Genomic DNA, 21,348 nt, shown 5'->3' with positions numbered 1-21,348 from the left:
ATTTTTATTTTTTATAGTATCATAGTGTATTTAAATGGCTAGTTTTCCAAATGAGCCCTAAACAATATCCCCAAGAAAAAGACGACCAAACCGCTGAATATTCTTGAGCAGCTGTGATTATCTGTGTCATTATCACTGTATTTTAACTTCTGAAGGGGAAGTAAAATTCACAAAGCCAGAGTGGGGTTGGTTGTCACTTTCACATCTGATTTTCCCAAAACATTGTATCTTAAATATTCAATTTCAATACAGAAAATTAAGTCCTTACTCCCCTGTATCCTATTCTGTTCAAACGTTATTGATCACTAAATAGGCCTTCAAATTTATATTGTTTTTCAAATGTTAATGAAATGTTATTGGATTGCAAGTGTTTAATAACCACTGATGTTTTCTTGCCAAAACATTTCAAATCAAACCAAAGATTAATCATATATGTCATTTTTTACTTGAAATATAATGCAAAATATAAATAAAAATGACAACCAACCCTGTTTTCCCCTTTAAGAAAATACATTTTATATTCATTCATGTATTTCTAGATGCACAACAATCAGTATTTAATGTAGATATGAACCTTATAGATTGTAAAACAAGCACATTTGAACTGCCAATTACACCAGCTTTCATCTCATTTATAACATGGTTTTATTTACCAAAGATAAAAACGCAGCAACAGAAGAACAGTTATCTCCCATGAGCCTCTCTGCTGGTCTGCTTGACTGAGGAAAGGATCTCTTAATGGGATTATCTATTCTAGGGACAGGGGCAAAACAGGAGAGAATGGACCTGACCAGGACATGTAAAAATATCCATGTCAGGGTGAGCAAATGACACATGAGACCCGTTTGGCTGACGCAGAGTAATATGCGAGTAAATGAAGGATTCTATAGGACCTGATTGGCCTCTGCCACCTCAACCCTGAACAATGAGCGCGCAGGTAAGTCACATGATGCATAAAGTACAGCGTAGTGATGTTTACTTTGGTCTGAAGGGCAAGACGTGCTCACTTAAAGGTCCTATATTACACAAAATGGACTCCTGTGACTCCATAATGCTGTTACCTCACCATGGAGCTGTGTTTTGTTTCATTCACACATGTTTGAATCATCCTGGTTTATTTGTCTGTCTACGTCTCCAAACCTCAAAATGCTCCGTTCCACCTTGTGATGTCATGAAGTGGTAGTTTGCACGTTCACAGCTACTTTTTACCTTTTGTTTAGTAGAGATTGGCATTTCCAGGGCTGAAATCATCCACATGATTCTAGTGAAGGTGTGGGGAGTTTAAAAACACAATGGAGCACTTCCTGTATTACCACACGATGACATCACAAGGTGGAACAGAGTGTTTTAATGTTTGAGAGAAGAGCTCAACCTAAATATGTAGGGTTTGCATTTTAAACAAGTGAATGGAACAAAACATAACTCCAGGTGTGTTTGTGATGAGGAAACATTATAACGAAGAACAAAAAATAGTTTAAAATGGGCTGTTTAAGTAAAAAGTACTGGTTGACTGCATTCAATATATTCAGATTGATAATGTCTCTCCTAATTCATAGATTTTAAATGTTATATATTACCTATCTGTGCACTTTGTTGGTTGCAGCACATGTGAACAGCCCAAGACAAACTCCTTTTGTTTTATGAGACACTAAAGTTTGTGTTTTTTTGTTAATTTTGACTCTTTTTTTACTCTTTTTTTTACTTCAACTGTCTGCTGCCAGTGTATAAAGAGGCATTTTGTTTAAGATAAAATATAGAGATATAATATAGAGAACCTTTATTCAGATTATTAGAATAGTATAGTGTTGCACCTTGGCTTGTCATGATAATACCTCAAATATCACATATATCGACTTATTGCTCAAAACATGATCCATGGAGCAATATTTTTTGTGGATCAATGTTTATCGTGGGCACTTTTCCTTTGCAGTAGTGTGATATTTTTGGCTATTTTTTGCAACATGATGAGATTTGAGATGTAGAAATAACTACTATGACTCAAGTTTTTTAAATATTGTACATTTAGAATAGTTTTCCGAGGGATAATTTAGTTTTGTTTCAATATTATCGTTTATCGTCTGGATTTACTTCAGCGATATATCACACTTTGAAATGTGTTATTGTGACAGGCCTGGTTGCAACACAAAGTTCAAGTACAAGAAAGTAGAAATATACAATAGAAAGTCAAGATATACTGTATAACTATTTAAAAATATACTTAAATCTAATACTATGAATGGAGTAAAGATACATATTTGTGTCTTTCAGGCTGCGTCTTCAGAGACAAATGTCATCTGTGTATCTACAATGGCGTGCAGCGATGACAGTGATGAAGGTTAGATACACTAAGGGTATTATTCAAAGGGATTGGGTTTACAGTTTACAGAGTATTCTCCATTTGGGCCTTAATTTGGCGTGAATGCTTTAAATTCAAAATATGCTTGTTCTTTAAAACATGAATTACTTTTTTTGTCATCAGAAACCAGTCAAGAGGAGCAGATGATCACAAGCTGGAACGACCTGTCCATTATAGAAAGAGTGGGACTCAACAGGTGGAAAGCAAATACTTAACATTAACGTAATACTTTTTTACTGTAAAGAAATATATTAAAAATGTTCTTATTTGGACAGTTTGGAGATGTCAGAAAATGATGTAGAGGTAAGGTCTTATTGTTTTATTATTGCTCTTCTGTTCTTTGCTGTAATTGCCTTCAAAGGTGCAATGTGTAACTTTTATATAGCTAAATAGTACCTGTTCTGGTTGGAGAAAGACAAGTTTAATGCTATATTGTGAAACATTCCAGGCAAAAACAATAACATCCGCTGTGCATCTTTCAACACAAATGCATTTTTTTGCAATCAGCAGAGCCTGATATGTGCATTTAGTTTCATTCTTATGTGTTTTCATGGGATTGTTCATTTGAAAGCTGTCTCATGTCTCTGTCTCGAGGCGGCCTTCTGTCAAATCACCCTGGCGTTCCGCTGTGACCAGTACACGCTGAAGCAGAGGCTGCAGGCAGAGGAGCACGCCCGAAACCTGGCCGAGGAGAACGTGCAGCTGGAGTTGGCCCGAGGCAGAGAGACCCTGGAGGTGCAGATAGACCCCCTGTGGGACCCTTAAAGAGAAGTTTAAATACATGTGTACAGATGTTTAAATACAGGTGTTTTACAGATGCTTAAGGTCCTGTGTCTGGACAGTAAACGCAACACAATCCTGCAGAAGCTGGAGCTGTCTCTGGATATTTTGGGCGGGACAGTGCAGCGGATCTCCAACACTGCGGAAGTGCTGGGGGCAGTGCATCAGGTCTGTAAGGGACACTTTTAAAAATCAAGTTTCTTTATACAAACCATATCCTTTTTAAAGTGTAAACTGTCACTGTAAATAGAGGTAACAGGATATGATACGTGTACTTGTAGGAGGCACGTGTGAGCCGAGTGGTGGAGCTGATGGTGGCCCATGTGGAGAACCTGAGGAGGAAATACGAGAGGAACTTGAGTGAGCTGGAGGAGGCACGGAGACAAGTCCAGCTCAGGATGGCCCAGAGACACGCCAGAGAGTCTCCAGGTTTAGTTGTGTGCTGTTATTTATTTATTTATGTATAGGTTTAACTGATCACGATTTTATTTTAGAATCTGAGGAGAACAGAGACAATAAGAGGCTGACAAAGCAGGTTCATAAAATCAAAGGCTATGATATGTTTTTGTTATGTTTTCCTCACTTTTGTTTGATTTTAGGGCAGTCTCCGCAGAAGAATCAGCTCATCTATTATTATGAATGAGACAAATGTAAGAAATCGTTCTGTGCAATTTATGATCTTATATAGTTATAGATGGGAAAACTGTTACAATATAATTCCAATAAAAATGTTGGGTTAGTATCTTAAATGCAGATTAGGTTCTGAAAGGTGGAGACAGAAAGACAAAAACGTCCAGTTGTGTAATTTGTACAGACTTGTTATTGTTTGTGCAGGAGAAGAAGAAGAAAGACTCGAGGAAGCGTGGGGGTAAGAAGTCCTCCCCCTCGCCCTGCCCCAGCTCTGAGTCCAGTGTCTGTGTAATTGAAAGCAACTTCACCGACGACAGGTCAGTGTCACCAATGAATACTCTTTGATCAGACCTGTGCACACATTTACATCACATGCTGCACTTACAGTACATAGTATACACCTGTTCATATACAGATACATGAACTGATTTGTTTTTCTTCTACACAGGACACTTGATCCAACTGGAACAGTTGAAAATCATTCAGAAAGTGACATTATAACTCCTCCTGTTGAACCTCCTGTTCCAGTAGTGGAGCCTCCTTCTGACCCAAAGCCAGAGTATCTGCCCCCTAAGCCAGAGTCTGCTGCTAATACATCAAGCAAAAAGTATGAAGCTGTGTAAACTATATGATAAACAGGGTGTCCATAAAGTCTTCTAACAATTTTATTACAAAGACAATTGATGCGATATATTAATTAGATTTGTTCTATTTTATTCAGTGATTATAAAAGTTTTTAATCACACATGGAATCAAATTATTGGTCAATTTTTCTTCCATGAGAGATCAGTTAGTGCAGATGTCTACCTTGACCTTTTGACTGAAGATTTGGCACCACAACTCCAGGGCTTTCAACCAACTATCAACAGCAACATGTTGTCCCACCACACTGGGGTCTGCGTGTTTGTAACTTCCCCCATCAAACATTCTCAGATCGTTGGATTGGAAGGGATGGGCCACGTTCTCCAGATATCGCACCTCTGGATTTCTGTTTATGGGGCTGTGTTAAATATATCGTGTATTGAACAAGGATACGGGACATTACTGAACTAAGGCGAAACATGACAGATGCAATTGCAACCATTGATGAGGCTCTGCTGCAGCGGACATTGCAAGAAATCCAGTACTGTCTTGATGTGTTTGGTACAACTAGTAGTGCCCATATAGAGATGTAACTTTGGAAACCACTGAGTACAATGGAACAAGTCTGATTAAGAGATGTTAGCACTTGGCTTTGTAATACTTTTTTTTTTTTTTATTGTGAAGAGACTTTATGGACACCCTGTACATCAGCAGTGCACTTAAACTATAGGCCTTGGCAATTCTGTAATAGATAATAGTTGATATCTTTCATTATTAACCCTTCTTTGCTACACGCTGGTACATTCAATTTGGTCGCACAACCTTAAGCATTTGTTTAATCTTGACTGTTACACTGTTGTACCTGGATGTCAGTAAGCTCTACCCTAAGTAATCCCTTTTTTTATTTATTTCATTTTTTATGTTCAGTTCCACAAGTGAAACTCTTCGTCAGCGACACAGATGGAGAGCGGCACTGTCTCGAAGGAAATCTGATAGAAAAAGTCCAAATCTCAGCCAAAGGACTCCAGCCGACAGGTGAGTTACTATTACTATTACTATTACTATTTTTTCCACAATTTTGAAGCTATATTTGATACAACTCTCCTCTCCTCAGGTGTGACTCTCAGTGTAAAGGTCCTGGGACACACTGGCTGTACAAGTCTCGTTGGACTCTTCTCTGCTTCTATGTGTCTGTGTTCATCTGTTTCATCACAATGGTTTACTACTTATTAATACAATACGATGAGTCTTACTAACGTATCCATAAAGTCTCTTTACAGTAAAAAATATTACAAAGGCCATTGATAAGATCTTTATTAGACTTGTTCTATTGTACTCAGTTTCATCTGCAGTAACTGATCTCTCCTGGAAAAAAAATGGACCGATAATTGACCAAAAATGCAATGTGATTAAAAACTTCTATGACCACTGAGTACAATAGAACAAATCTAATTAATATATCTTATCACTTCCCTTTGTAATAACATTTTAAATTTGTGCAGAGACTTTATAGACAATCTGTATATTGCGTTTTTGTGTAAAGATTAAAAAATAAATCTAACTTTTTTAAACACAGCCTCTTCACTTTTAAATCATTTTCACCACAAAAACATATTGAACTCATATTTTATTATAAATATACAAAAAAATATCAAACCGATACTTGGTTAGTAACAAAATACATTATTGCAGCCAGAACATTGAACAAACCACTTTCAGTCGTGATTAGTATCAGTCGATAAATGTTAGCTTACTTCACTTTTATAGACTCAATAGTAGACAATAAAATGCAGTTGCACACATTGGAGTTTTGAATTAGCAAATCCATGCTAGTTATGCTACAGTAGAAAGAACCATTTTAGCAGAAGAGAGCAAATGCAAGGTCCTTTTGTCCACTATTTTACTGCCTATATTCACATAATATGTATCTATTTACAAGAGAGAGAATATATACACGTTAGCACTGACATGGAGAAAACATTAAATAACAGATAAATAACATAAAATTAAAATTATATTAGGAATGGGCAACTCTTTACCTTTAACTACTGCAGGTGAGGTTAGTGTGCAAAAAATGTCATCTAGGTCCATTGCTGACATTTTATCACCTTGTGCCTATTTTAAAATAATATAAATAAAACGGCATATGACCATACATTACATTTAAATTAATAGAAAGAGAAATGTGCTCTTCAGGGTACAGACATGTTTTCTTGACACATCTTTGAACAAACCATCTCATAGAGAGTCCATGTTGTTAATAAATACACATAAATAAGCATAGGCGCTTCTCAATTAATTCAATAGTTTAAACTTGGCTGATGATCTCTGAGTCTTGAGCCACAAACCACTGCAGAGGGGTCCCATCGGCCGCTCTCTGGAGCACCAAGTTACCCGAGCCCTGGAGAAGACAGAACATTAGTCATTAGTTATTTGTACTTCATATTAAAACTAAATCATTTGGAAAAGTCATGTCAGTTTTATCAATAACTGCAATCAATTAACTATTGCACTGGTGGTTTTGGTTTGCCTGGAATTTATGCTTTTAAACTTATGCCTAAAACTCATTTTTTCAGTGACAGAAAAACAAAAACATCTTGTATGCATTATTGCTCAATTAAAAAAACACGGATTCTTATGATTGGGGTTGCCTTTCCACAGATCTAACCTGTAGGTGCTTCAAGATAAATAAATGTAACGCTATAGTTTGAAACATTCCATAAAAAATGCCATAAAATCTTCATGGAGACAAGCAGGTGGTGGTTACAAAGTGAACCTTTAACTAAATTATTGTGTGCACATACATATATAATTTTAACTGTGTGTAGTTAACATGGATATAAAAAGTGGATGATACTAACCGGCGTAAACAGGGGCATATGTGGTGATGTAGGACTGGTGATGCCATCTTCCCCATTTGGCCTTAACTTCTGCTGCTGGTTCCTCTGGTGCCAGGATTTGAGCTCCTCAGACACTATCTCTCGGGGCAGTAGTCTGAAGGCGTGGTTGGGGTACTCTTTGAGCGACGGGGTCCTCATCAGCCTGTACGGAGGAGGAGGTTTCAGGGTCTTCCTCGGTGACACTGGCGCCTCCTGGTTTTGTCTTTGAGCAGTTGGGACAGGCGGAGGTGACAGTAAACGCTTATTGGCACCTAAATCTTGAGGAGAGAGCGGGCTGTCCGAAACATCCTTACTCCCCTGGTTTGTCTTCAGTGTCTTATTATTCGGAGAGGGGCTGGAGACTGCTTTTTTGGCTCCGTAGTGGAAGCCGTAGGGAGGGGGGCAGAGTTTGGGGATCTCTGTGGGGCCGTCCCGTCCTGGAGAGCTGATGTAGGAGGAGGAGGAGTGCTCGGAGCTGGTGTCTTCTGAGCTGGACTGGGACAAGCGCAGGGGGGAGTACTGAGGGGAGCACAGGATAAACTCAGGGCGACGCTGGGGTAGTCTGCCACGGCCTTTGTTACTGTCCACACTGAGAGGCTTGCTTTTGGGAAGCCTAAAAATGTACACAGAAATCAATAGTTAAAGCAGTACTTTCGATCAATCAATTGGTAACAAGCTGTTCTTTCACTTATCATGACTATGTTATGAATTCAGAATATTTTTTTGAAAACCTCACTGCCACAATTATGCCACATTGTTATTGATTAAATGTTTATATTTCACTTTCTCAAGCAATTTCTTAAGCTTTACAACTGAAAAAAACCCAAAAGGATGATTCTTTGTACATTACTCTCATTGTAGCTAGCGTATTTTAAAAGTTACTAGCGAGTTTGGAGTTTAACTAGCCATAATTATCATGTTTTGGGGTCTCATTTGTAAAATACACACCACTTTCTCTGAGATATAAAGTGGGGATAAAATCGGTTCTATGTCTGGACTAAACAAAGTATTTCTTAAATTACAGTAGGATTTCAAACTGTATTAAATTCATCAGCCCTAGTGGTTTGTGGGGGTAGTAGTCCACTCACCTGAACGACTGGGAGTATTGGCGGCGCACGTGCAGCTCCGGGGTGGAGGGGGCACTGGTGGAGTGGTTGTATCTCAGGGACGAGCTCTTTGTGAAGGGAGAAGGAAGCGCCCTGGTGCTGTCTGAGGACACATGGGCCGGACTACTGCAACAACAGGAGATCAGATTAGATTAGATTAAAGTCATGGTGCACAGGTGCTCTCACTACTTTCAATTACTGACCTGGTCCTATTTACTCCTGTACAGTAACTTAAAGGTGCACAAAGTAACATTTCTGCTGGGGGTCAACTGTCTGCTTGTCTCTATGGAAATGTGTTGCATTGTTCCACGGTGCAGCATTATACTTATCTTTCCTGCATTTACTCAACTACAGGTGTTTCTATTGCTTTTTTAAACATACTTTCTTCCTGTAAGAGGGGGCACCTCTCCACAAATCTAACCTGTAACTTTGCCTAGTAGCTTCTCCATGGAGATAGATAAGTTTAATTGTGAAACATTCCAGGTAAAGCAGTAACATCTCCATGAAGACAAGACCCTCCACCAGCAGAGTTACAATTAAACTTTACATTGGCTGTTTAAGTTATTTACCTTGACCTGCTCCCATTATTGTTCTGCAGTTTGGTGTTCTTCTTAATGGGATGATCCAGACTGGACTCTCTCCAGGGGGAGCTCTGGATGGGGGTGCGCTCACTGTCCACACTGCTCAGGCTGGAGGACACGGGACAGGACAGCAGGGGTTTGGGGGGCAGATGGAGGGGGTCTGTGAAGGGATGTCCCGTAGCCGGAGGGGACAGTGGGCAGGGCGAGTCCACGTCTACAGACAAAGACAGGCTTAGTCAGATTTGCAATTGTTTAAGAGAAAGACACCTATTATGTATTGATTTGTGCCATCAATCACTGTAAGGTTTGTAAGCACCTAAAAACATTTAATCTTAACAAGTCTAATCACTGGGTGTGTAAATTTAACATATGGCTACTTGTTACATACCACAATTATTTATAACTGATAATCTAGTGATATTCCTCTTTTTATCTCTATTAATATGTACACATACTTATTTACCAGTGACTAAAGGTATCACTGAGGCCTAGATGACCAAAAGTAACATTCCTTTTTAATAATCTCAGTATCATTTTATTAAAGAAACAGATTTTGTATCCCATTGAATTACAGAAAAGAAATCTCTACTTTGAAACCTTTAAATACACCCTTTCACTCAATCCTTTGTTTCATATATTTAAAACCCATCACTTTACTCTCTATGAAAAAGTAAGTTGCCATCACTATCTGTCAGAAGAGAACAACACTCTATAAAATGTATTTATAAGGCACTACTTCATAGATTGCCTGAATATCTCTCACTTGTTTGTTCAACTTTGATGCGTGAACTTTTAATACAAGATCTAATGATTGTCTACGTCTAAAAACTGGCCACACTAGAACTGAAATGGCAAGCAAAACTGGATACTTTGGTGCCACTAATGCACTTTAATAATCTGGTGATAAACATTTATAATCACACTGCTCCTGTTTTTTTCTTTTGAATGCATTTATGTAGTTTTATGTTTTGTTTGGAGATTCTGGTACTCTTATTGGACTCTTCCTGTATAAATAAAAATACATAAAGTAATACTGTATTGTACCTTTAGTAGTTTTTAACTGAGCCAAAGTAAAGTAAGAAAATGTATCAGTTATTTTGACTAACCTTCATCCAACGCCACGACATCAGAAAGGGAGCTATCATCTGACATGTTCAAATCTGTAAAAGAAGTAAATGATCATTAAATCTAATGTAAATAATAATACCCAGTCTCTCCTCTGGGGGCAGTGTGGTCCCTCACCTTTGTGCTGGTTCGATGAGGTGATTTTGGGTGAGTTGCATTCACTCTTGACTCTGTGCTGGAACACGGCCTCCTGCAGCTCCTTCACCTTCTTCTCCTCTCGTTTACACTGCTGCGCACGACTCTTCTTCTGTGGTTTACTCAAGTTGTCCTCCAGGGAAAGTTTACGGGCGGCCTCATAAATCTGACGCTGTAGTGCTAGCTCAGTCTCCAGGGCATGGAGCTCGGAGTCCTACAGGGAAATTCAACCATTAGTTAAAGTTTGAGTCCAAAAGTAATAGATTTCAAGTGTATCATGTTTGTACCTGTTTTTTATTTGAATGAATAAGGTCTTCATCCAGTTTAAAAGACGCTCCAATCCTCCGTCGAACACGAGGGGGTTTCTCTTCAGGCATCAGAGGATAGTCAGAGGGGAGTTTACCAGTCAGCTCCTGTGAAGATGGACAAATTAGAATAAACTTAGAATAAAGCATGTTATAAGGGTAACTATATAACACATTTTTAAGTGTGAAACAGTAATATCAAAAAACACTTTATGTCACTGACACAAGAGTCTTAATGCATGTCTGATAACACTAATAAACTCTTTTCTAATTGATCCATATTATAAATAAAATGAGCTGTGATAAATCAATAAACATCTGATAAAAACAAAGACATTTCATCTCTAATTTATGAAACTATTAGTTGCTATAGTAAGTACAGAGTCAGGCCTGCTAGTCGAGTATTACCTAAACATAATATGGGTTAATACATACTGCCTCTCTGATGCACAGTTTTCGGAGCTCCAGCAGACACAGCTCGAGCCGCTCCTCCAGAGCCTGGTGTTTGAGCTTCAGGGCTCGTGTGTGGGTCATCCCTTCCTTCAGTGGAGATGTGGGACTGTCCGGGCCTGCAGCGACAGAACATCTGATCAGATTTGTTTGTATTTTCATGACAGGATATGTGTTCTATTTCACATGAAGTGATTATTGGGATTACACGATGCAAGAAAAAGGAAAAGCTATTTGATATGTTTGAACTGTGGTGATGATATTGTTTAAGTCAAATTGGAGTTGAATTAAAACAAATGCTCTAATTTACTAGTCTGATGTAGACCTTAACAAGAGAAATTATAAATAAAACCTGCCTTATTTTATATTTTACTTTCAAAACAGTAACTTTCAGTCAGATGGAGAACTTCTGTTGTTGCAATATGTATATTTTCTCATATCAATCAGTCAATATGCATGCAGCAATATGGATATTTCTGCCATATGTTGTGCAGAGTGCAGCCCTTATACCAAATCAATTAATTTCAATGTGATAAGAAGACAAATGACTTCATGACTTGAGAAATTAAGAAAACATAATGAAAAGGAAACCATAACATGAGGAAATTCTGCATGTCTGGATCTGGTAGTCTGGGAGGTTCAATTTGTCAACGTCTGATTCAACTGTCATGGAAACAAAGCCAGCATCTCTCACGTTTTGTAAAAATAGATGAGTGCTCCTTACCCGAGTGCACAATGATGCCACTGTCTGTGTCACTGATCTCCTCTTTGCTCTCAATGGCTGTCATCTTCACTGCTGTCGTTTAGTGGCGTCTTCTTCAAACTCAAAACCTGTAAAAGTGAGTTTGTTTTGGTTAAATTGTTCATTTAGACTTTGTTATTTTCTCTTTCTCCACATGTCCCATTCATCCCGCCTCCTGCCGCTCTCCCAGTACAAAAGTGACGAGTGGCTTCTTTCACACACTTACCCATTCACTCCCCCCTCCCTCCCCTCGCACCTCTGCACCCCATCACAAAAGACCCACCCCCACGGTTGACTCGGCACATGTGCGGGGGTTAATCCGAATCCAGGGTGCCATGGAGACGGTGCAATGTGTGGTGAAAGATTTGGGAGCGTGTGGCTACGAAGGCGTGTCAGTCGGGGGGGGGCGGTTTAAAGGACCCAAAAAAGGAAAGCAGATGGCCTAAGGAATTACCCCACTCAGGGACTGCACCTGTTCCCCCATGAGCCCCTCCCATCACGGCTATTCAACCAGTGTCCGACGACCCTCTGGGGGCTTTGAAGTGGAAGAATGTCTCAATGTGGGGCATATCCACACAGCTTCACATCACATGGATACGGGACGACCTGTGCGTCAATATATCATCACTTTGGAAAAATAAAAGTGTAATTCATGTTTATGGCCTGAGCTGGCTCATTGTCTGCTGCGACGGGTCTCAAACTCTAGGTATGATTGGCGGCACACAAGCTTTTTCTATCGGTATGAAAAGTGAAATGTTCTAAAGGTGCACTGTGTAAATTTTATGGTGGACCGTCTGCAACCTGCTAGTCTCCATGGAAATATTAGAACGTTCTACACAGTGACAATAAACTTATCTATTTTGCATTTGTTCATCTGCGTGCGTTTCTTTTGCTCAAAAACATGGATTCTTATTGTGCGCGAGGTCCCTTTTCCACAGAGATGACAAGTTTAATACCATACTGTGGAAATTTCTGGTCAAAGGTTGTAGATTCTTTACCAGAAAAGTTACACAGTGCACCTTTACATCCCTATTGAAGACCTTTCAGTTTAGTTTTAGTCAAGTTTTGTCCTGGTTTAGATTTGGTTCAAACTTGGCCGAGTTCAAAGCTGGTTTTGTTGTATAATCCTTGATTTCACTATGTCAGTCTTGTTTTTAGACTTAATATGTTACGTGGTTCTTGCTTTTGCTTTTAATGAATGACTGGGCAACAACATAAAGGAAAAAAATCATAAACAAATGAACTTGCACTGTTTAAAGACCACAGGGGTTTGTGGGTTGCTCTCAATACGCCAAGAGCTTCCTCTAATAAAGTTTTGTTTGTATTATCACACTTTCTAGGTCAATTCATTTCTAGCAGCGAACCGCAAGCTCTGAGAAAAGAGGCCAGTGGATCACAAGAGACTTCACCAAAGCCTGGAATAAACTTATGAATATGCACAATTTGGTGTTTTCTATGTCAAGAACAACAACAAACAGAATTGAGGTTATCCATTGAGAATTGCTTATTTGATCTGCTCAAAATAACTTTATCCCAGTTCTTTGCAGACAGTGGTGGAAGAATTACTTGGTTTTGTTACTCAAGTAAAAGTACCTCAAATAAAAGTATCACATGAAAAAAAAAGTAAAAGTATTAAAGTACCCATTTGAAAATGTACTTAAAGAGTAAAAAATAAAAGATTTTTCAGATTTTGAGCTCTAATAAAGCTTCAAATGTAATGATGCTGATAAAGTTTTGTGCTGAATTTTGCTCCACAGAAATGACTTAATTAATAATATAGTAAAGTAAAAGTAAAAAGCATCCATTTTAAAATCTACTAAACGAAAGAAAAATGTATTACTTTTAAATTTACTTTGCTACGTTGCCTCACTGCTTGTGGATAGATAAAATATGACCTATGACCCATGACTTCACAGTAAATTGCCAGGAAAATAGTGAATATCAGATGACGTTATTTGCTTATAACCAGCTCTCATTTATTATCAGAACTAGTCATACTGAGAGGAGGAAGTTCGTATTGTTGTAAATCCCCAGCTCTGGTCCCATCCTCTGTTTAAAGATCTGTATCGGCTTCTTCCTGTAGAGACCAGGAAGTAGTAGACAAAACCCTCCTCACATGGGATATGACTGAGTATGTGGTACAGCTGTAGTCCCATTCAATACAACTGCTCATGTGAACTGGTACTGCTATGAGTCACACAATGAAGAACGGCCAGCTCCAGTCAGTAAAACAACTCGGCAACAAAAGCCCTATATCCACCATATATCCACCTACTGGTCTCAATAAGCTCTGTATCTGCTGATGGGGATGGCGCTGGACTCGGCAAATGTTGCGATAGCAGCTCCATAAAAGCTACAACTTTTTCGCAGGACGAGTTTGTTGTACATTTGTAGTAGAGAAAAGAGGTGGGCAATATTGATAAAGTGGCATTGGAGTAGTATTTTTCCAAATAATAAAAAAAGATATGTGCTTTTTGCCTTCAATGAGGTTCAAGTACTATACAGATGTGAGTTGAGTGTAAAGTTAAACAAAAAACGGAGAGAATAAGTGTATAACTTTATATCTTTTTGATAGCTAATACCATTGGCACTGCTAATGAATATTCTTATTAGACTATATACACAATATTCAAAATGTATCTTGCATGTAGACTTAATATTGCTTCATCTAGTAGGAAAGTTAAGGTTTAATAAAAACTTTAATTAAAAAATACATTTACTCTAGTACATTTTTACTACTTCCACTTTACTAATGTCTGAATATTGAGTTGTTTTAAGTTTGGATTGAATCAAACTCTTATAAAAGTATTTATTTGGAAGCTGTGATTTAATATTATATGCGTAATATGTTAAGTTAGGCGAGTTCGGTGGGTTCAAGTTGTTTTTTATGCCTCTTATATTCAAACAACTAAGTAAACTTCTGCTTTGATTACAATACTCCTACTTGTATCTACTTTTACACAGAACTGCTGCAAACCAACATCCCCAGTCCTCAGTGTTAATCACAGACAGGCGGTGTATGCGGCTTTACCCTCACACCCCATAAGTCTTGTGTGGAGACTTTCACAACAGCGTCTGTGGTCTCGGCCCGGGCCCAGTCATGAGTGGGAGGTGGGTGGTTTCTGGTAAAGAGCATTAGACATCAGTTCACCTAAATCTGGAGACACGAGTGTTGAAATTATGATGTTGCGATGTTGACAGAAGCAGCGACTGGAACAAAAGACTTGGTCCAGAGACAAGAGGAAAAGTTGTGCAATTAACCAGATCTGTCATGATAATTACTATATCAACAATACTTTTGGGAGGTTAATATTTCTCGTGGGTGCTTTTTCTTCGTACTTTGAGTTGTGGAGTGTTGAACGAATGACTTCTAGGACTCATTATAGATAAAAAATTAAGTACTAAAGTGTGTAAAGTTTGTATCTATAACGCTTTACAGTTAAATTCCGCAGGGGGCTCTTACAAAAGTATAGATACATCACAATAGACTTAGCTGCGCCAATCAACTGTCACCTTATTCCACGTGGGACCCCAGTTTGATTGACAGCCCCCCCTTTCTTTCATCCTCGAGGACATGCTTTGAAATCCTACAAACAGTTAAATAATTGCACTGAAGAAGAAGAGGTCTAATCTTCTGCGATTGTGGTCAGGGTCTTTCCCAGCCGCACACTGATCCGTTCTACGCTACACCATATTGTATTTTGCCCCTGTAGGCAAAACTGATTCTGTGTATTAAACCAATTAATCATTAAAGGAGCCAGTTTGTTACACAGGGGAACTCCACACAAAAGTTAGCCACCTCCATGTGGTTAAGTCCCTGTTTTAAGCCCCTCGCCGCTGTCCATCAATCTAACTTTGCAACACGCAAAGTCTCCCTTAAAACGTAGATATAGTGTCAGCTAACAGAACAAGTAATATTGTAACAGCTGTAGCAGAAAATAGACTTTGGTTCCATTTTAGTATTCCTAATTGCTAAATATAAAAATGAAGGGGCAAACTACTTGTTGAACAGCAGTGGAAAGTGAAAGTACTTACTGTAGACATTTGCAGTAAGTACATTCTACTTTGGTAAGGAGGATTACATTTGTACTTAGCTTCAGTACTTTTACTACTATTTATGTCACAACGGTTTGAAACACTACTTTTTCTTGAGTATTCATATAAGTATAACATGCACTCGAGCCTGCATAAAATAAAGATTGTGTCCGGTATAAAAACCTGCAAATAATTATAATTCCAAGCATGATAGTTTTCAATACTACAACCAATACCTATCTTTTTATCAATATAAAAAGCAATATAACAACAAAACAGAATAATTCATTTTAATAATTACCTTAAATCAATCAGTGCAATTCATGTGCACATAAACTGTAGGTCTTAATCACTTTTAACTTTTTTTTTATTGCTCTTGCAGGACCAGGCATCAAAACTTGTTATTAAAAATTATCTTTGCAGTACCAGTTCTTGAACCATTGAACTTTCTTGGAAGTAACACTGGTAACAGAGCACTTAGAACACTCAGACTTTCTCGGTGCAGTCCTGATCTTCATGACAAACCTAATGGCCACTAATCTTGTGAAGATGATCCCTCCACCCATCCTCTGTGTGTATCCGGGGACGTGTTTATGTCGGGCAGATCATACCGATGTGAATCCTCTATCTCCACCCCCCCAATCACCCACCCACCCTTTCCCAGGAGGCCCAGAGAGCTGCCATCTTTACTGCGCTCATTACTGCTGTGGTCAGCCCAGGAATTACCAACCGGGACCCAAAAGAACCAAGCGAGGGATGCCTGAAACTAAACCAGAGCCTGTTTGAAACCCTGTCATTAAGATTCTGTGCTGAGTGCTGATACTGCGGAAGAAAACCAAACGACTTTACAACATGCTTTGGACCTATGAAAAAAAGTCTGAGCAGGAGCCAAGAAACCATTCAGCAAAATGAGTTCGCATAATAAGACTGCAGCAGCAAAAGTGCATCAATGTGGGAGAGGAAAAAATGAAGTGTTGTGTTACCGAGCACGTCACTGGGGTCAGGAATCAGAGCTTTGGAGAAGTGCTGAGTTTGGAAAGTATTAACAAAGAGGCTACCAAAAAGTGAGCTGTGTAGCAAACTGTGTAAGTGCTGTGTCAAATAGAATTATTTTCTACTTCTTGGCACGCTGGGAAACATTTTACAGTTTATGTCTATTTAATCTGCACTGTCAACTAGTAGGTCAGAGCATAGCCACCATTTAGAAAGGAAATGAATTAGGCCAAAGTACAGACAATACTTGGTGAATGGTCTTTATATATTTAAGTATTCTGTGTTCTATAGGACAGAATTGAAAATTGACTCACGTGCATGTCTAGTGAAACATATATTGTATAAGTCAATGTTTAACTGGATGGACTAACGTTAAAGACCACTATACCACTTTTCAGGTCAAGGGTCAACACCTGTTTGACTGCATGGAGATGTTATTGCTTTGCATAGCGTGTTCTCAATGGCATTAAACAGCATTTAGCATTTATTTTTGTTTTCATTGCTCATAAATACCTTGAAAAATAGTCTTTCTGTTGTAGTTGGCTCTCAAATCTGACCTGTGACCTGTAATTTGGCCTGGTGCTGCCTCCACTCTGTCCCGTTGGATTACGATAGATAAGTTTAAGCGTCCACCAGAAAGGTAAAATAGAAGACAACACATCTTAAAGTAAGTATCAAATGGTCCAAGCACAACGGCGAAGGAAAACAGTTCCACTCCGACACCGGTTAAGACTCCTGAGCCATAGCCCTGTATTATAAACCTGACATCTACAATGCCAAGACTTACAAAGGCACAAGATAAAAGTTCAAGTCAGTGGCAGTCAGTAACATGAGTGCGTTGACAGGTTTCAATAGTTTTGGGGTTTCAGTTTTAAAGCAGAGACAATGTGAGGGTAATAAGGCTGTAGCTCACTGTCTGCAGACCATATGCTGCTCACAAACAGCTCTGTGACGGCCCAGCCACAAGAGATGGGCCATTGTTCTGCACTGACATCAACACATCATGACTAGCACCTCAGTCTGTGCAGCCCCTCAATCACAGAGATGCAAACATGGGCTGGTGTGGGGTGACGAAAGAGATGCTTGTATTTGTCAGTTTAGATAAATAAAATGGTGCGCGGCTTAACTGAAATCAAACCATTTCAGTTTTAACAGTCAAATCTTGATAATGCTTGATAAACAGAAAGAGAAAGAGTGAGTCAAAAAAATCTACACCCACATACTAATCAATACTCCAACTAGTAACTGAAACTAGAGATTTGGACAGGTATCGATGTGAAAATAAATTACAGGAACTGGGCAAGGTGGGACGTTTCCTGACTAGTTTTAAAGTGAATGTGCTTATAAGACCAAATTATTGTCTAAAAAGGGAATTTTTTACAATCAAAACTGAGTCTTTTCCTTAGTATCAGAGAAATATCTGAATAAAATCAACTGAACTGAACTGAAAATTGATTCTGAGTTTTTAACGTCGTGACAACACTAGTACATTTTGTAGACTCTAATCTGTATTCATTTATTCACTCAATAAACACTTATGTGCTCGATTTTGGTCCTAAACTAATTTGACTAATTAAATCTAATGAATAATCAATAAACAGAGATGTCTCTTCATAATAGATACTTGGAAGATGAAAGAGAATGAACGTGGGTCACTCAAAAGACCAAATGATCAACGCTCAGCTGTTTCTTATTGACACTGTGATACCATTTACCATAATATAGATTCTGAATGTATTACCTCTTATTGCCACTGTGGAGCTGAATACACACTTTTCTAAACAGGATGTGCCTTCTCTGCCTGTCACAAAGGACCCTAGGATGCGAGCCAACAGAGGGGTGATGTATCTAGCACCACTGCAGCAGCCCCGAGTCCGTCAACAAGAGACTCAAGGAGACTGCTGTTTATTCTGGGCCAGCAAACACCCCGCCACACTCGGTAAACGTGATAAAAGCCATTTAAATTCACGCTGAATGTTACACCTCTACAAGTGTCAACATAGACCGGGACAGGGGTGCTTTAAGAGGCATCCCACCACTGCTGGCCCACATTAACAAGTGCTATTGACACCTGTAATGTAATAGCCCGTTCAAATAAGCGGATAATTAATGGAAACATGTCATTAATCGGAGTTAAAGGGACACTGGCTGCAATGCATCAAATTTATTGCCTAGTTTAGTTAAATATTTTCCATAGTTATTTGGCAATGCTGAATACAGATGGCTATTATTAAGATTCATAGGCAAGGCTTCCATGCATAGTGAAGTTAATATAGGCCTATAATCTAGTAGCGTGTGCAATAAAATGTCTAACTAAAAAATTAAATTAACTTGCATAATTAATAGCCCTGTAATATAAACTACATCAGGCTATTAGATGTCACGTCAATACAATAATCAATATACACTTAAGACATTGGGATATCAGGAAGTGACTAGTACTAATGTTGAATCTAATGGAATAAACCCCATACAAATATGAGCATAGCTGTCTCTCATATTTATAGACCTGCATTCATGGTAAATTGATAAAATTTGATAAATTTCCTCTTGCAGAAAGTTTGTTTTTTATTGGATGCAGATTTTTCCAATTATATCCATGTTGTTACACTAAACTACACTGAAATAGAAAACAAAAGTAGCCTGCAAAGATTAAGCAGGGCACTTTGCATCCGTTTAGGGTAGATTACGCACAGCCACATCACTTGATTCGTGCGCAAAGTTTAATTCCCTGCACACAACAGTCGCAAAAACAGAGATTTATCATTCTATTCTCAGACTGGACTCCTGCAGTCATTCTATTTGAGTCGTGCAGACAGACTTTTAGTGGACTTACCGTGAGGTGATTATCTGCTCCTCGCTCTGTGCATGTCCAGTGAGCGCGACTTGGAAAGACTTTCTCTAGTCAGATGTGAGAGCGGCGCTTGGGACATCTGCTTCGGACTGATCCATCTCACCAAACAGGGGGGAGGAGTGAAAATGTTCATTCTTTCTTACTTCCACTGATAAAATGTACATATTATATACATTTAAACACAGAATTATCCATTTTTTGTCTCTTGTGCTGGCTGGTTTCGTCACCACAATACACACCAGCAACATTTATAAACGCTTTTGCCGTTTGGGACACCCCTCAGCTTCTCCACATGGTACGATCCTCCGTGGCTTTCTCCAGACACGCTCTGTATTGACCCAGCAGCACGCGTTTGAATGCAGGAGGGGCCTTTCATTTGAGAAGAGTCAGAGAACAGGATGAATAGAAGTGTGGGTCTTTTGGGGGACGCTGGTCAAACCCTGACAGCTGGCAGGTGAGGGCCCCCTGGCTGGTAAACAAGGACCGACTCCAGAGCCATGTAAACAAACGCAAAACTATGCCACACATGCTTACTGTAGAGTTTTTAGACTTTTCAAGGCATTCAAAAAGTGTTCTTAAACAATTATTATCTGAGGTGATTAAAATCTATCCTTTCTCTCTAAATTATCCAAGTAGGCCTGCATAATTGTCCATTATAGCCTTCATTATTGTTTACAGATGTTATTCAAACACACAGAGAGAGAATCAATATCATCTTAGAAGAACAGGTACATTCAAAAAAATTAAGACTAGAACCAGTAAAAATGTTATTGTTTGAAGGGTTAGTGTGTGGAACAACATTGATGATAAATTAACAAGCTCCTACACAACAGAAGCATTTAAAAAGAGGTATAAAACATTACTTTTTGAAAATTATAGGACTCAGGAATGATTTATGAACTGTTGTGGTTTGTAGCTTTTCTTTTGTTTACATATTGAGTCAGATGTTGTAGAACTGATGCTGTTTTTCTTGGAATTCTTGGTGTTTTCTTGTGTTATTGTTAAAATGGGTTACACATTATAAGTCATTTTTACTTCAGCCTAAACCTGTTCGGTCATGATAGAAATGTTATGTACAACCATATACAAGTTCAATCATGTTTGATTTTGAATGTAATGACTGAATAAAAAATAAAATTAAAAAAACATACTAATTATGGTCTTAAAGGACTATAGCCCATTTTATTATTATTTATTTTTTATTTATAATGCTTATATCCATGGGTTTCTGTATTATGTGAAATTGGGACTGTTGCTGTAACAATTAACAATAAAAAAGTGCTCAAAATGTCACACATAACATTAAGCTGAAACCCACGGATGGCCCAAAAATACTCCAGCTATGAAACAGGTGGAAATTACAGCAGCTATGGTCAAATTTAAACAGGCTTATCCTTCTATGCTAGATTTCTGGGTATCTGCTGCTTCAGTAAACAAAGCTGCAGCAGGCTCCAGGATTAAGTTCCTTTTTAGAGCCAGACCAGAGGAAGGTCCAAATCCAGCTTTACTTTGGCTCTTAAACAAACTTCATCATCTTGTCTATACACTCACTGTACTCTGCTTTTATCTGCAGTGCTCTGATTGTCTCATGGGGCACACACTCATGAACATCCCTGTAGGTCGGCAATAGACAAACCCACAGTCTTTTATGGTTATGCGTCTGTGGGTTTTAATGTTTACATACATTGTTGTCTGTTTTGTGTCACAACAATCAGACATATAATATGATCCCTCAAAAAATTAGCAGACCATCAATGCCGTCCTGGGATGTTTTTGGTGTAGATGGTTTGTATGA

General features: G+C 38.6%; 2 protein-coding genes across 2 annotated transcripts; one reads left to right on the top strand and one right to left on the bottom strand.

Annotated features, from left to right (window-relative positions):
* Positions 1-2,261: 2,261 nt before the first annotated feature.
* si:ch211-163l21.11 (inositol 1,4,5-triphosphate receptor associated 2) lies at positions 2,262-4,194 on the top strand. The gene is made up of 8 exons (XM_055222760.1): positions 2,262-2,335; positions 2,480-2,552; positions 2,632-2,659; positions 2,951-3,091; positions 3,173-3,304; positions 3,418-3,549; positions 3,971-4,083; positions 4,182-4,194. The coding sequence occupies exons 1-8, from the start codon at positions 2,308-2,310 to the stop codon at positions 4,192-4,194; spliced, it is 660 nt and encodes a 219-aa protein (XP_055078735.1). The 5' UTR covers positions 2,262-2,307.
* Positions 4,195-6,045: 1,851 nt separating this feature from the next.
* On the bottom strand, positions 6,046-19,589 carry inavaa (innate immunity activator a). The gene is made up of 10 exons (XM_033969651.2): positions 19,536-19,589; positions 11,654-11,760; positions 10,915-11,048; positions 10,462-10,587; positions 10,157-10,388; positions 10,021-10,074; positions 8,903-9,128; positions 8,316-8,459; positions 7,210-7,840; positions 6,046-6,749 (listed from the first exon to the last, which is right to left on the bottom strand). The coding sequence occupies exons 2-10, from the start codon at positions 11,715-11,717 to the stop codon at positions 6,657-6,659; spliced, it is 1,704 nt and encodes a 567-aa protein (XP_033825542.1). The 5' UTR covers positions 11,718-11,760; positions 19,536-19,589; the 3' UTR covers positions 6,046-6,656.
* Positions 19,590-21,348: the final 1,759 nt, after the last annotated feature.

Source organism: Periophthalmus magnuspinnatus, chromosome 7 (assembly GCF_009829125.3).
Source record: "Periophthalmus magnuspinnatus isolate fPerMag1 chromosome 7, fPerMag1.2.pri, whole genome shotgun sequence".
In the NCBI taxonomy this organism is placed as follows: Eukaryota; Metazoa; Chordata; class Actinopteri; order Gobiiformes; family Gobiidae; genus Periophthalmus; species Periophthalmus magnuspinnatus.
Note: the sequence above shows the minus strand (reverse complement) of the source record. Positions and strands in the feature narration are given on the sequence as shown.